The following is a 17,078-nucleotide window of genomic DNA, read 5'->3' as shown; positions in this document are numbered from 1 at the left end:
TATTTAGTAAAATGCACCATGTAAGCACAATAAAAATGTAATATGTTTTTTAATTTGATTTTTTAAATAGTAGGCCCCCCTAGAAGATGGGTATTTAAGACTAATGTAGGTGTTGCCTTAAGGCTTTCTATATCATTTCAGCTTATAATGCGCATGAATTGTCCAACAAACAAACTTGCAATTCATTTACAGTTATTAACTACCACAAAACTAAAGGCCACATGGTGAAAAAGTCAGTAATAAAGCCATTTCATTCCGGAAAAGCCTCAAACATGGTTGCAGGTAGAGGATATAGGTTAAGGTTCATAAATAATGTAGTGTTCAACTGAGGTTCCTCCTATGTCATCGCCTGTGTGATCAGTGAGCCTGAGGAAGCGCCCCTGGCAGTGTAGTGGGAGTGAAGCGCCTCCTGTGTTATTTCCCCTCCTCTCCATCCTTTAACGCCGAACCAGAACCATTCATCTCTCCCCTCCTTCAGGCTTCACATCCGGGTCATCCGCCAGTATCTGTCTCTCGCGTCTGTGTGTCTGACAGAGTAATAATTATTTCATCCGCCGCCGAGCTGTACTGCAGCCCTCTGTCCGACTGCGTGGCTCGCCGAGCGGACACTGCGCGTGGCGTGCACCGGTGATGATGGAGCCACGGGCGCTGTGAAGCTGCAGCCGGTCGCACAAAGGCAGGGATGAGACGGTAGGAGGCTTTTGTATGGGCTAGCCCGTGGAGATCAACTCGCCCTAACGATGTCTAAGAGCCTCAAGAAGAAAAACCACTGGACCAACAAAGTCCACGAAGCGGTGATAACCCGGGGGAAGGAAGGGGAACTGGGGTTCGAGCTGAAGGGGGGCGCGGAGAACGGCCAGTTCCCCTACTTCGGCGAAGTGAAGCAGGTGAAGGGACTGATCCAGAGCGGCAAACTGGCCCAGGATGAGCTGCTGCTGGAGGTCAACGACATGCCAGTGGCCGGGCTCACCACTCGGGACGTGCTGGCCGTGATTAAACACTGCAAAGACCCGGTCCGCTTCAAATGTGTCAAGCAAGGTGAGAGGGGCGAGGAGCGCACCGCCGCGTTGACTTGAGAGGCGGGGAGGAGTGTGTGTGCTGTTTGTGTGTGTAGCTGGTTTGATTAAGATGTCATTCGTGCAGTCATCTGTCAGTCTGCACTAAAGGGGGAAGACGTGTGTTTAGGTGGAGAAAGCACAAACCTATGCTTAGGCCTGTTTGTTGGTGAAATGTAATTACGAGCAGTAATGATGGGTTCAGTCCTCCAGGATCACTAACTATAATGATTATATCGCAGCCGAAAGCTGCCGCCGTTTGTTTATCACAGTGTCGCTGGTTCGATGCCACAGCCTGGAGGGGGTGTGTCCGTTTAGGCATCATGCCACAGCCTGCGGTTTTCTCCTTATTTTGGCCGAGCACAGGGCTCGTTTCACCAAACAGGCCTGCGCCGTGGAAATGTTTTTCTCTTTGCTGCTGTACAGTCGGAGCGACAGACAGATAGCTCCACACAAAAACACAGAGTCTACCGGCTGCCAGTCCAGACTGTTACTGTTATTACTGTATCATTACGCACGGGTGAAAAATGAAACTCGTGCAGCCTCGTTACCGTTGAGCCCGCGTTCATATCGATCAACTATGTAATCAACATGGTTTGCTTTAACTCACGCCTTCCAAATTCACACACACACACACACACACACACATTTTGTTTATGAAATATTCCTAAGTTCAGAAGTGGGGAATAATTGTGCAGGTCTCTTGCAGTCATGCTTTGATAAGCCTTTGAGTGTTTTGTTATTGTCAGCCTGAGCAGTGGTGTTGGATAATGATTGTAGGCCTCTGAAGCTGGAGGCTTGTTGAAATGTTTGTGACTATAGCAATGGATTTATGGCAACACTGTTGACTGAGTGACCTGCTTCTGTCAGCCAGCGTCAAAGCAGACAGGGTCTATGTGACACTAGAACATTGGATTGAAGGAGCAGCGGAGGAGATAGTTATCATCACACCCTCTGAGGCTCAGTTTAAGTCCCAATAAGTGGCTGAAAGGGCTGCGTTCTCAGCCATGAAATGAGCATTACAGTGGCTTGTTTCTGGGACATGAGTAAAGCAAGAAATCAAGGCAGTTTTTATTTTTGGACATTGCCGAGTTTGCTCACAGAGGATTTGTCTTCACACATCCTCTCCTGACTGCTCGCTCTCAATCTCTGTGTTTCCATGGGTTGCGTCAATGTGATTGATTATTGAGTAAGAGCTGCTGACGGAGTAACAGTCCAGTGTTGTAATGTGTGAGGGGTTAATGCTAATGTGAGCGTATCTCAGACAGGTCTATTTTCTCCCTCCCTCTCTTATCCATTTAAACATGAGTCTGTGTGTTTATTGAACTACCCACCTCACGCCGTTCTCCAGCTGAATATAGTCTTTGAACGTCCTTGAGCACTGTTTGTGCCTATAGCTTGTTGTCCCCTATATTTTTTGTTCTCATCCCCTCCGTCTCCCTCTCTCTTGGCTGTCATATTACTATTTGACTTCCATTCAGTGGAGAGTGGTGTGTATTTATGGTAGTGTGCTTGCAGACAGCTGCTGACACACTGGTGGTCCACTGAGGAATCATCTAGAAGCAGTCCAGTCGCTCGGCTCAGAGGCCACACACGGCCAAATAGGAGATGGATGTCCTGTCTGGCTGCACAATCATGTCTGACTGCCCATGCGAACGTGCACACACTTACACATTTTAACAAGTTATTCTCAGTCAGGTAGATTGTAGAAACCCCCGTTCTGTCCCTGAGGGAGTAGAGCAGTGACAGCGAGGCCTAATGAACCTCAAGAGCGAGGTCACAGCCTGACTCTGCCCTGACCTGTTTCATCTACTCTGATCAGTGATTTCAGGAAACACACTGCAAACAGGAATGCGTGCACATATCCAAATAGAGAGGACAGGGCACTGCCTTGTAAATATGGGATTGTTATGCACCTTTTACTGTAACCTGTTTTTTTTTTTTTTTTGTGGTATTGCTGCATTGTCATCCCAGTTCTGGGCCAGTTTATAGACTGAGCCGTGAACACAGACAGTCTCTTTCTTTTACAAGTCCTGTGTTGGCAAGTTTTCTTGCATGTTACAACATTTATGTGGCCTAAGATAAGATAAGACTAAATGTATTAGTCCCATGGGAGGAAATTTGTATCGTTACAGCAGAAGCAGGATGGAGATGAGGGTAGGTATCAATTGTAGTTAAGAGGGAAAAAAATTATATTACACAGTGTTTTCATGAATAATGTTGCACATTGTTCACATGAAGGGTACTGCACATACATTGAGCAATGGTAAGAAAAAAGTTGCATGTGTTACAAAGAAATATTGCTCATGTTATTGTCCATTGGTGTTTGTGGATTGCCTGCTGGGTTGTTGGGAACAGTGCTGGACAGCAGCAGGAAGGAAGGAGTAATATGTAAGTAATACTGTGCAACCTTTATGATGAAGTTTTTACATATTTTCTGGAGCTATTACATACATTTTTTATGGAAGACATTTTGACATGTGACACTAGGAAAAGTACAGGTGTAAATAATAAAATGAATGATGGCTGAATTCCATTTAGCTGCCTCAGTTTAAGGGTCCAGGTATTTTGCATGCTGGCTCCCTGTCACACTGTTTCACATGGCTCACTGGGACACTAGAATGATACGGACCCATCGTGATATTATTGGTAACACCTGTGCTTTTCCTGTTATGATAAGTCAAATTATATGCTAGGATGCCCACAGCCACAATTAGTGAAATCAGTAATTTCTCTTAGAACAGACTTCATGGAAAATGATTGTTTTTGAATTTGACTGATAAGAATATTTTCAAATGCATTTGTAATTTAAAAAAACATATAGCTGTTGGTATTTTCTTTTAAAAGGTCTGTAAATTAGTTATCTGCCACATCCATCTGTACGCCATTTTTCATCTCCTCATCAGCACCAAGCAGGAGTGAGGTGCAAACGGCTGCTCAGCTCAGTGAGGCGGATTTATAAAAGTGAGTTGAGAGGTGTTAGAACAGTATGGAGAGGAGAGAAGTGTGAATGTGTGTGTGTGTGTGTGTGAGTGTATGTGTGTGTGAGCGTGTGTGTGATAAAGAAAGAGAGGTGAAGTTTAAGAGAAGAGTATGTTGAAAGTGTGAGAATACACACTTTCGGAAACAGAAAATGCAACCTTGTGATTTTTTTCTTCAGATTATCACTGACAGATTCTTCCTTTTAAAAATCAAAATAAATAGAATTTCTAAAGTGCTTGTTTGTAATTATGATGTGTCTTTGTTTTGCCAACTTGTTATAATCACAGAATGGAAAAACCTTCTCCCTAATTGAGCAAAATAGCTACAGATTTAATACAGGACATAATTTTCATAAATATTTTTGTTTTTGTCAATTCCATTTAAGTGCTGCTTATCAGTAGGTTTTCCTTTTTATTCACAGTTGTTAGTAGATTTTATAATATTAATAATAATGATGATAACATATGTATCAACCTCTAAATAACCCAGCTGTCCTTTTAGTTACCTTACTTGGCATTCATCCTTTGTCATAAATAGCAAATACAGTGATATAAATCACATTAATGTCAGCTATTTTATTTTTTAGTCTCGTTCTTTCATTCAGATTATATTAGGGCCATCATCCCAGGCTCAATCCACAACAAACGTTGCTCTGATTTACATAACAATAAACAGAATATCACAAATGCAACCTGAAGGTACTTAGCCCTGGATAAGAAATGCAGACTTAAAACCACAAACATGTCACTGCTTGCTGATATTGCCGGTTTCAGATGTAATTTTCTACTTTCCAAATTGTATTTCTGCCTCTTAGAGAGGAGTGTGGAGGAGGAAGACCCCAGGACGTTTCATCCACTCAGGTTTATGAGAAAAATATGTGGTGCTTTCTGAGGAAAAACAACATGAATTCAAAATGTTAACATGCCCTTTAACATCCAAGTGGAGCACAACTGGCCTTTGTCACACTGTGCAGCAGCTCTCGGCCACAGCTTATATAGGGCAGGCCAGGTCAGGGAGCTCACTATTACTAATGAAACTGTAAATAGGAATTCAGCAGTGAACTATAACCACTTTATCTGAAATATAAAATTCTCTCTTAAACTCTGACTTTATGTCAGTTTGATTTTTATCTCTTCTGCAAAATCGACCATTCACCAAATAACTGTTGTTAGACCTGTCAGGTTTTCCGTTCTCGTACAGCACATATGCAAGTTACAGTGATAATGAGAGGCAGGTTTACTACTCAAAATTCTCTGTATTTTTTTTAAACAATGGGTGCTCAGTTTCACACAGAAATAACTAAAAACAGGCTTCCAATTTGGAGCCAACAATGTTTTCAGCTAAAATAAACGAGATGATAGCAGAATATGTCAGCTGTAGCAAGCAAGGGTATGCTAATGCTAATGCTAATGATAAAACCTCAAAAGTTGGCTGAGACCTCTGTCTCCAGCTGACTATAGACTTTAATGCTTCCCATCCACTGGGAGCATTAAAAAGTCCCGAAATGGGTTTTAAATGTGAACAATAGAAAAATATACTTGGGCAAGCAACACAGTGGTCAGATTAATGCTTTAGTGTTGGTATTTTTAAACAGTAATACTGCAAAGGTAGAGAACAGAGAAGTAACAGAAGAATTTGAAGATGAAGAATAATAAATGTTTGGCAAACACTATAGTGCAAATTAAATACATACAGGATGGAGCCACTATCATTCTTTTAAATTCTGATAAAGTAGCATCTTAGCTCCCACTTTTAGAACATAACTTGTAATCCCACAAAATAATGCAGTAAGCTTTGAACTAGTGGGCATGCTAGCAGACATTAGAGGAGATAAACACACAGTTTGATTAATTCCTTCCACTTTTTTCTGGTATTATTGGTTCTGAAGGGCTACAAAAAAGACACCACCCTCCAAACTACTGAGTATTGAATGCACACCACTTTGGCATGTGGAGAAATCTAAAGCTTGACAGGTCATCTATTCGGTTTCTGAGCTATGACTGGATAATCACTGTTCACATTAGACCCATTTAAAACTGCCGACGCCATACGAAATAAAACCATAGCTGTGTTACATCATGAAGTAATTGTGTACTATTTGCATTTTTACTGTCCCCAGGATCTAGACTTTTGAGAATTGTTTGAAGATGTCAGCTTTTCTGACTGGGCTGTCCAACTCCTGCCAGTCCTCCTAATGTGGGTACAGTATGGAGGGACAGATGGAGCAGAGGCAGAGAAGGCGACCTTCTTCTGCTCTCTTGTCGCTTTGTTAATGAGAAGCTTGAAGATTCAGTGCATAACATCCTGTCTGCTCTGTTGGTATTAATAACTCACCAAGAGATGAGTTCTGTCAGAAGCGGAGGATGATTTTATTGAGGCTAGAAGCTGCTGGAGCTCGGCTCAGAGGATCAAACTCAAGCTCAGCCAGCCAATGACCAAATATCTAACTGGTCCAGTTAAGTGAATTAGGTCAATGTAATTCTCCTCACCATGGACACACTGCATGGGGCAATCCGGGACTGTGCTGCTGCATGTTTCTAAAATGTATTTAGAAGTGGTGTTTGTGTTTGCAAGACATGACTGAAAGGTTTGGTCAAGCATCATTGCTTAAACGTCACAGTTGTGTTCGATTTGTCTCGATGTCCTTTTTGTGAGCAGGAGCTGATTGAACTGGAGTTTTTGGCCTCAACAACAGAGTGTCAATTTCATAAGTGAGAGGGAATGAGTCAGGTTTCTTGACTGGTTTTCCAAAATAACAGCGCAGACCATTTAGTGGTGGATAACCATGTGGTGACTGCACAATGCAGTGTGTGAGGTAGTGTTTTGGAATAGAGACAGTATTTCACAGTTGGCTGTTGCCACAAAAAGCAGTTCATCTGGCTGAGATAAAACACATATTCTTATGATTATTCATGATGTTTGTGAGTGCTGAGATAGAGTGCTTGTTTGTATGCATAAGTGTATTATGCTAAAAAGCAACAGAGAATGAATGCAAGTGAATCCATGCATATATTTATCGTGGGAACAATAAGAAATACATTTTTTTAATTTAATTAATTAAATGAATTTCATATTGTTATCAATAAGCAATAATATTTTTCTATATGAATCAGATCTATATAAATATCAGGTTATTTAGTTTTTTGGCAACTATCTTGTGGCACTGTGTGAAGCATATTCATATTTTTGACTTTTCTACTCTATAAGTCTATAGAGTTTCTTTAAGTCAATACGTTTCTGCAGCACGGCGAGTCATGAGTGCTGAGCTAACAAATGAAAAGCACACTTTTTTCATTCTACAGTTAACACTGGAAATGTAATTCGTAGAAGGTAATGTGCGTAGAAACCATTTTTTCTTTAGTGTAGTCATATGTATTTGTATTTACACCTCCAACCACTTGGTGGAGCATCCTTATTTTCAGGTAACTAATAGAGACGTATTTACGTTCCTTTTTTTCTGTAAAAGAAACATGTAGTGTTTGACTGTGTGTGCCTGTTTTCATGACCTGCTTGTGATTCTATCTGTGCAAAGCTGTTGACACAGAATTAGTTCAGACTTGTGTTTTCCACAAAAAAGGTTTGACGACAGGCCTTGTATTCCCTTTTTAGTCTGCAGGTGGGAGGGTTCAGTGAGGCTGCTGTAGCTGAGGGACAAAACCATCTCTCCTGAGATAGAGGCAGAAGGGACATATGGCCCATCACGACCTCTGCATCAACCTGCAGTGAAAGTTATTCAGTCTCTATATGTGTGGCCTTTTATGTCTGTGTGTGTCCCATCTGCAGGCACACACACACACACAGACAAGTTTACACTATAAAACCTGAGGTCTGCCTTCAAGATGATATGCACTGTATGTTGCTAACTTTCTGAGTGTGACAGGTCTGTGCCGAAACAAGAATCCCCCCTCCCACTTTCGCAGAATCATATCTTATTCAGTCAGGCATGGCAGAAGGCAGCGGATGGTTTTCATTCATTGACATAGTGTAGATTAGCCAGCAGCGCTAATCTGATAGCTTCGCTGTGGGCTTCAGATCTGAATGAGAAGGATTACAAAAGCTGGCGTCGGGAGCTGCTCCAGCTGCAGTACTGAAACTGGTTGATGGCTACCAGCAATGTTCTGTGCTTTTCTAACTTCCTAAACAGGCTCGACACCATCTCTGAGCTGACTATCTTGGATTGGAGCCAACTCATATACACAGTATTATATACACTGAATGTATAAAGCATGAGGGACATTGCCGTGATATTTAGTTAAAGCCCTTACATTCACACCTCAAAAATAACCTCTAATTCATCTTCTCTTTATCTATATATCAACCTTTTTTTTATCAGTATCAAGAGATAATAGATTCCACCTGCATTGACCTCATCATTGTACCTCATATAATAAGTGCTTTAATGGTAATGCATCTCTTCTTGTAAGAGTGGAATTTAATTGCTGGATTGTCTAAATATGAACCTAAATTGCTCTCTAAGCTAATCATATTCATTGCAGCAGCAGCAGCAGCAGCAGCAGCAGCAGCAGGCAGCTTCCTGTATTACTGGAAGAAATTTTAGCTGATGTGTTTTAAGTGCTTCATTTGCATTAAGGATCATTTCATCGCTGTAGTGAGTGCTTCCTACCAGTAGAGGACAGTAGCTGTCTAATCAGATAGTACTTTATTAAGGCCTGAAGCAGCTCCCCTCTAAGCACTGACACGGTCACTGGAAGTTTATTGTCCGGTTCAGTTTGAACTTCAGAAGTGATGCTGTTTACATGACCACCCAGTCCTTTATATCATGGTATAGGTTTAAACCTTTTCTCATCCGACAGTTGTTGCTGTCTGTAGTGCAGAACTGCTCCGTAACAATAAAAACTGTTACTGGTGTCCCAGGGAGACTGCTGACTTTAATTATACACAGAGTGTCGCTTCTTAGTTCAGCAATCCTGGAATAAAGTTGCATAGTTGCACAAATGAAACTGTACTGTCGGAGAATGAATGTATTAATGAATTGAATTTATTTATGGAATGACCAATCTGGGAGTGTCCTCTTCTCCTTCTGTAGGTTTTAAATGTGTGTTTATATTTATGTGTATTTTATAGTATAAACATGGTGTAAACGATAGGTTCACTGAAATTATAAAAATAATATTAGTTGTCCAGTGGTATAAAAACTGTAAAGTTGAGAAGCAAAGCAACTGTGTAAATCAGTTTAATAAACCACACAGGTACAGTACAGTACGCGCTAGTTATTTGTACGCTTTTCAGATATACTTAAATTTTTGTGTCGACATGAGCACTTTTTTTAGCATTGTCAGATCCAGATATGTATTTCTGGTATTTAATTCTGGTAATAATAAAAAAATATTTGGAGGAATGTATTTGATGATGGTCATGATAAAACAACAATCCCTCTGGTGATGAGAAAAAACGTCCACTTTGTGCGGAGCTTATAAGTAGTTTTCCACCTGACTTGTTAGCACGTGAGTTATGGCCACTTTTCACTGACTTGTGTTGGGTGTGTATTATATCCCTGTTCATAGTTCATCCTAACATGTTGTAATGGAGAACAGAAAGAAGCGGTCAGGTCAGTACAGTCGAGCTGAATTCAATTCATTTTGCGTTGGATTTAGCAGCATGAAGGGCCTCTTAATCACTACAGACAGGCTTTATTAGACTATCAGACCATAGCAGCCAAATGAAGCATTGGAGAGGAGAATCATTACGATGCTCAGATGGCGGCAACAGCCAGGGTTATTAATTTTTCGTATTGACCGGGAACACACCCCTGCTGGTTTTAACCCCTGAGGTTATCGACCAGTGCCCCCTAAACCAATGAATTTCTTATTACTCTCTTTTGCCTCGAAGGCTCCTTTATATCTCTGTGCCTCTCTTTTTTCTCCCCATTATTGTTTCTCAATTTCCAACTGAAGAGAGGATGAAGTGTTTGAACCCACAAAAACCTTTGCACTCTGTCTCCATCCTCTTTCTCTCTTCAAGTCTCTTAGTGGGTCTGTTGATTTAATTCTCATTAAGATGCATCCTGCTTGTTGTTCTTGATAAAGTCTGAGAAGCGCCGCTTGAACTTGAGAACGCAATCAGGAGTGACAAACATCTCCATATAGCCACATTTAAAACAGGAGCCACCACATACACACAAATACACACCTCTCCGTGTCCATCAGTATTTATCTCATCAGCATATACGTGAGGCGAGGGGAGACGAGGAATTCATTTGTACACTGTGGGAGGAGGAGGACAGTACGAGGAATATTAGGGCTGGCAATTCCTATAACCTCCCTCCTTTAATCTTGAAGTCTCATTTGTAGTGCCGGCTTGTTTCTCTTTCTAGTGACTCAGAGGTTGTAAATGTGTGTCTGGCCTTGATTACGGCGCTGTAGAGAAAGACAAGGAGGAACATCATCATTAAGACCAGTCTGAGAATAGAGGGGGATCAATATTAAGACCTTTAGGAGAGAGTCTCTGTCATTTACTATTAATAATGGGCCCTGCCACCTGCTGTAATAATGCCATTAGTAGTACTGGAAACAGATACTTCATCCACAGCTTAATGGCCTTCACATGTAGAAACTATCAGTACATTTACAGTTTAATTCACACACACACACACACACACACACACACACACACACACACACACACACACACACACACACACACATTCACTTACAGTCGCCCTCTGTCTTACGCACAGACACAGGCATTCTGAGGCCAGTTCAAACCACCCTACCTGTGCCTAATTGGGACTGTAAAACAAGACAAAGTAGACTAGGTCAGGTAGTCTTAACTGGACCACTGGAGAGGTGGATGAGGAGGCAAAGAGAGAGAAATTGGGAAACTAAAATCCAAAATGTCAGACTGCACAGAGGAGTAACAGAGATGAGAAATAGAGTAAAGACCATTGGAAAAGCCGAATATTAGAAATGAGTGGGTATTGGGAAATGGATAGAAAAAGGGAGAAGACTTAATGAGCAAGGTCTAAAGAAGTTCATTTAATATTACATAGACTTTCTTTATCCGATTTTTGTGCCAGAACAGTTTTTGTAACTAAGATGCAAAATATACATAGTGAAATAAACAAACAGTATAGCCTATATATACACTCTACATACCTACATATTAGCATAAAATAGAATAAAAGAAAAGTAGAAAAATTTAATGACAGTAGGTGCAAAGTACAAATGACAATGCAAATAAAAGTCCTGATTTCAATGTTTCTACAAACAAGGAAAGAGAACCCGAGGAGCCAAGAAGAATTTCATTTAAATCTGTGAATCGACACTTTATATAGTTGGTTTAATGCCTAAATATGTATAAAATGTGTGTTTTTAAGCCTTTTTCGGCTTTTATTTTGGTTTCCCTTATTTTGAAAGTCTGAAATGAAAAGAGGAAATGGACGGTATCGGTATCAAACGTTCATGCACAGTAAAGCTCGGATTTTACGGGGATTTGCGGTGTTTAATGCTGTTTGGAAGATAATTTGATTCTACGAACGAAAGGGCAAACAAGGTACGTTTAATTGATTTATGTGTTTGTAACGTTTGGGTGTTTATTTTAAAACGCTAAATTAACTTGTTATTAGTCGAGGTTATCTGTTACCTTTCTGTTTCACGTTGGTCAAGTTGGTTTATTGAAGTGCAGGGGACACAAACAAACAAACAAACAAACAAACGTGACCATAAGTCAACGAATTCCTTTGACTGTGATGCTACAACATTAACAACACCCTAACCTGCATGTTTATTTTCACACACAGTTAGTGTCTGTTGTGCAACTGAAAACCTAAAGTTAAACCTTTCCTCCACAGTTTGTCAGAGTTTTTAGACACAAAAGACTGAGACCATAGACGCTTCATTGACGTGCTGCAGCTTTTCTTTTATTTCCTGCCAATAGTCCATCTTGTATTTTACATGTCATTTTGCTTTCTGAGCGACTGTTGCTAACCTAAATCTCGAGAGTATCATGTTAAATAGATCTTTCACAGCAGACATTTGGCTTGTAATAGTAAGAAAATCACAGGTGCAACAAATAACATTAATGATGGCTGTTCCAGCAAATAACGCAATGCAGTAATTAGCGATGTTATTAATTACACCTGTGTCTGACGTTTTCTGCTATGAAAAAGGTTCATTCAAGTTTAGTTTCTCTCCATATTTTCCCTCAGGCCTTACGAATAAAAAAAAAAACTGTAGGGATAGAAAACGTGGACTTAGTTTGGGGTTTATGATAATAGGGCATGAAAGTAATCAGCATCAGCCAGGAGGAGATATTGTAAAAAAGGCCCTTCTCCCCATGTGTCCTTTACCGGATCATGTTCTGTGCATGTGAACTCAGAGCGCATACAGAAATGTAATATATGAAATATATGTCCCTATATCAACAGTGATGTTGCCATACCTGTCACCTGTGTTCCCATAATCTAAGGAGGCCTCCCAACTAACTAGCTCCAAGTGTGGGCCTCGGCAGGAGGTGGTTGTTCAGGTTCTGGCCCTTGTACATGAAAGAGAAATTGAACTATATCCTGTCCTTTCCATTATGGTGCACCATGTGGTGTGGGATGAACCAGGAATGGCTGCTCTCTTTAGCCTGTATTGGTGATATGGGTGTGACATAGTCTGTGTCACGCATCTTACTTTGATCTGGTGATGAACCCCTTTCTCAGATTTGGCAGGATATCCAGCAGCCACAGTTTCTCCACATGGCTGAAGAGCTCTGCTTTTGGAGAAATACAGGAGGTTAAAAGGCACGGCTGTGGAGTTAACTAGTGGTCAGTCCACCCGAGAGTGGTGTGCACAGATGCAGGTCCACCAGGGGGGCCCAGTCGTACTAGTTTCATTGGGATGATAAGATGGAAGAATCTGACCCAATGCGCCTCCATTTGCTTGGCAGTGGCAAGTCCTTTAGATGAAGGTGCCTCTCCTGCGGGGCTTTGAATGGGTGCGTATGGGGGGCAAGGCAGAGTTTGCCGCTCTGAACGATGACACAACTCAAATTCGGGAGCACTTGGCTGCTCCTCGTTGGCCGATGTATTTTTCTGAGTTAACTGTAGTTGATTTTTTACAGTCAGAGCTAGCAGCCATCTTGTAATAGTATGTGAGTGGTGTGTTACTGTATTCTGCTAGCTTTTTTTGTACTATGTGTTCGCTATTTTCTGTTTGCACTGAATGATTGTTTATGATTGTGCAGTAGTGACTGTAACTCATATGTTGGGCAGCTAGAGCGCTTATTCAGTGTTATTTAAAGTGCTGCTTGCTATTTTATCACGGTCATAACCAGCCTTCAGCCCTGTATACTAGCTGTTATATGTGTGGATACCTATGTTTAGCGTAGCCTAACCTTGCTATTTATTCAAGATGCTAAACAGCTTGTACTGGTATGATCTATTGTTGCAGAACCACACACATATTTACAAAGAACTACTAGATAAACAGTCTAAACCTTACACCTGGACTCTGCATCTCCTTTGTCCCCATTCTTACCTGAACACCTAGTACTGTCCTGACCCAACACTCTGAAGTGATTGCTGCTTCTCCTATAGAGACATTCTCTCGTACAGATATATTCCTCTTTTTACTTGTGTGTCTGTGCGTGTGTGTTTTAGAGGTGCAGCTATGCTGACTCCCACCCTGCAGTTTTATATTCCTCTGTAGCCTGTGTGACCTCTTGTGGGAGTGCGGGCAAGCTATTGATCACCAAGTCTCTCTCTGAGTTTTGTTCTCCATGACAACCACTTGGGCACAGCACCACTTCACCTCAACTCTCCCCATGCACACCCGACCATCAGCTCAAATCTCAGCCTTTAACCGGCCAGATGGCCCCTCAGTTTGCTCAGCGTGGTAACGTGTGTGTGTGTGTGTGTGTCTGTGGTGCTTGGGTTCGATCAGTTGTGCGTTTTTTGTGGTGCATGTCAGGTGTATCTGTGCTTTAGTTAGAGGGAAGGAGGTGTTTATGTGTGTCTCAAGAGAGCAAGACAGATTGTGTGCAGAAAAGTTGTGTATCAAGTGGTTTTTGACATTAAAAGTATTGAGTGTCTACTCCACTTTGACATGGTGTTGCCACCACATTTATGTCTCGCTGTTTCTTCTGTTCTTGCGATTATGAAGTTTTATTTACGTGTGTGTGTGCGCATACTGTAAGAGTCAAAGATTGCATGCTGTTACTAAAGCGTGACTGCAAGGTTGTTTGCACTTAAGAGTTGAGCAGTTAAACTAGAGATAGATTTAGAGAATTGATGTGGTACAACTATGCTTCCCTTCACTCATGGCCTCCTGGGAGAGTGGGCATGTCAGACCTAATTATGCCTTCCCAAATCAAACAAAATGGCTCCTGTTTGTTTCTACATGTATCTGCTCCTCCCTCAAGCCTCATGTTGGTGCACATACAAACAGTGCAGTGTGTTCAGACACGCCGTGTTAGAAGAGGTTAGTGCTCGGGAATATGTTCTGCATCAAACTGAGCATGTAACGTGTCCATGACCCTAAATCAAACCATTTTCATTATTTAGACCTTTCAGTTATATCTGGCCATTTTGGTTTTTATGTGGGCCAGTGTTGGTAGTAAAATACAGGTGTGTAGTGTTATAGTTAAACATCATACCTACCTATGTTGAATGGAATAAAAGGCACAAGCTTAAAGTAGGAAAGAAAGAAATTATGTCATTAAATCTATTATGAACAGTAGAGATACATGTATGGCATGGGAGGCTCTGGTGAGCCCTGTATTGCTGTTTTTATTGATCAATATCTGCCTTATCTTCTTCCAATGAGTGTATAGTTTGCATAATGGTTCGCTCAGCCTCAGGCTTGATGCTGTTCCGAGGAAGATGGCTCATCATGATAAGTGACAGGTGTTGGAGTGTGATCTTGACCTGCTGAGGGCGTTGAGGGCAGGATTAACAATTCAGTTAGCTGCCTCCTGGGGAAAAATTGTATCATTATCAGACCTGCTATACTGCAGTTCTAATGTTCTTGCGCTGTAGTTTCACCCATATAAATACCTTTACAAAGACGTGGTAAGATGAACAACTCCCTGCAAAGCTGTTTATTGTTTAAACAAGCAAAGAAAAAAGGAAGCTCTTTGGTCCTCACCATCAAAGGGTATTTTATTTGGATTCTAAATTTAGGTTTAAGGTTAGATGTTTTAGATTTTTGCAGGTAAGATTAATTTTGATTAGAGAATGATTGTACATGCTGCTGTTATGATTTTGATTTATCACAAAATTGACAATTCAACCTAAAATATCCATATACACCACCTGTTATAAATCTTAATCACGACATTCATAAACAGTCATTCATAAACAGATATTTCACATTGGAAAATTACTTAAACCCATTACTGCTAATTATGCAGTTCGAATGAAACAAATGAAAAATGAAAACTAATGAAAAACCAAGAAAACGAAAATGTTATAGTCTCTAAAAGGGAAATTAGGTCAGAATTTAAGGAACTCTGAATATCTGGTCGCTGTGTAACAGGTGAAGAGCCAGCTGTATTTACTTTTATATTTAGAAAACTTTACTTTTGTGAAAAATGCTTCGGAAGAGAAGTTAATCTCAAATTTCTCCTTGATAATGAGAAGGAGAAAATCCAAATGCTCTGTGGGTGTAGAAAGCACTGTTGGCTTGGCTCCTCAGAGAGCCTAAAAACCACAGCAGCAGTAAGTAACTGATGGAGTTCATGTCAGATCTACTTGTTGTTTACAGTCATAATTGAAATCAACCACAGGCTCTTTACTGAAGTGTTTTAAGTACCAGAACACGCCTGTGGGCTTTGATTTGGTTGGTCTGGTATTAACACCACCGAGTGGAAGAGCAGGAGCTTGTTTTGACAGAGGCCTGCTGCTGAATCTACATGAATATTTCATTATAGTTAAGATACAATTAGATAAATAATTGTACTCAAAGTAGTAGAGTAACTAGTCAAAATATGTATTAGATTTAATTACCAGGATGTCCCAGCCACAAAGTACACAGTATCTTCATAATACCCTGGACCGGCTGGACCGCAACATAGGGGCCAGCCCTATAATCTGGAATGTTCCTGACTGATCATATTTCCAGCAACAGAAACACGAGCAGCCGGAAATGAAACAATGCACTTACTGCAACACTGCAATAAAAGTCCTGCTAAGAAATAAAGGGCTTATGTCCACTGAAATGCTAAAGGGCTTCTAATTTGAAACAGTTACGAGAAATGTTGAGTTTGTATCAACATGTAATGCAGTAACTTTAACATGGCCCACCGGAGCAACTCAAAACGAAGCCTCACACTAAAATACTGCTCTGACCAATTCTAAATATTAAACAAAGGGAGTTAGACATAAAGACCTTTTTCCAATACAAGCCTGCCTCAAATAAAAGTCGGTTATGTTCTGGAGTTGAGGTAAACAAAGGCTAAATAATGTGGATGATATAATACAGCTGAAATCACAGCACAGTCTTTGCCTTTAATTTATGTGTTGGTGATTTTGCCAGACCATCATGTGGTTAAAAATGGTGATTTGACCAGAGGTAGTCCAGTCATATACTGGGTTTTGACCTCTTATTTGACTGTTTGTGGTCAAGAAATGGACATACTCCAAACTCCACCATTTTGTATGGTAAAAATATCTATCTGACCCTTTAGATCTTCACAAAGCACTATTGTTATGGTATTTTGCTGAGTTCTCATTTGAAATGGAAGACTTGCTTTTGTCGGTAAGGTTTTGTATGAATATCTCTTGCCTTTCTGCTGCACATTACAATTTAGGATAAAACTGCCCATCAACATCATGCTCAAAAATCTTTTTGGGGGTATTTTTGGTGAGGGGCTATGACGCATGGCATCACGTAAACAGCAAAATCCCTTATTCGAGTCTGGCCAGGAACTTTGTTTCATGTCGCCCCTTTCTTTCTCTCCCCACATTTCCTGCCCTTTCTCAGTTATGCTCTATAGTATAATTGAGGGCAAAAATGTCCCAGCAAACCAACTAATTTTATCATATTGGCACTGGTATGGAAGTACAGACTATTGCAGATTTTCCTATGTGAATACACT

General features: G+C 40.8%; 1 protein-coding gene across 4 annotated transcripts in view; it reads left to right on the top strand.

Annotated features, from left to right (window-relative positions):
* Positions 1–553: 553 nt before the first annotated feature.
* Positions 554–17,078, top strand: part of magi2b (membrane associated guanylate kinase, WW and PDZ domain containing 2b) — a 76,221-nt gene continuing 59,696 nt past the window's right edge. For all 4 annotated transcript variants that reach the window (XM_087179827.1, XM_023428292.2, XM_087179830.1 and 1 more), the window contains exon 1: positions 554–1,038. In XM_087179827.1, coding sequence (XP_087035953.1) covers positions 741–1,038 — 298 coding nt within the window. In that variant the 5' untranslated portion in view covers positions 554–740. The remainder of the gene's footprint in view (positions 1,039–17,078) is intronic.

Source organism: Seriola lalandi, unplaced genomic scaffold (genome assembly GCF_002814215.2).
Source record: "Seriola lalandi dorsalis isolate HSWRI2012SDOR001 ecotype SW California unplaced genomic scaffold, Sedor1 jcf7180002054873, whole genome shotgun sequence".
Lineage (NCBI taxonomy): Eukaryota > Metazoa > Chordata > Actinopteri > Carangiformes > Carangidae > Seriola > Seriola lalandi.
Note: the sequence above shows the minus strand (reverse complement) of the source record. Positions and strands in the feature narration are given on the sequence as shown.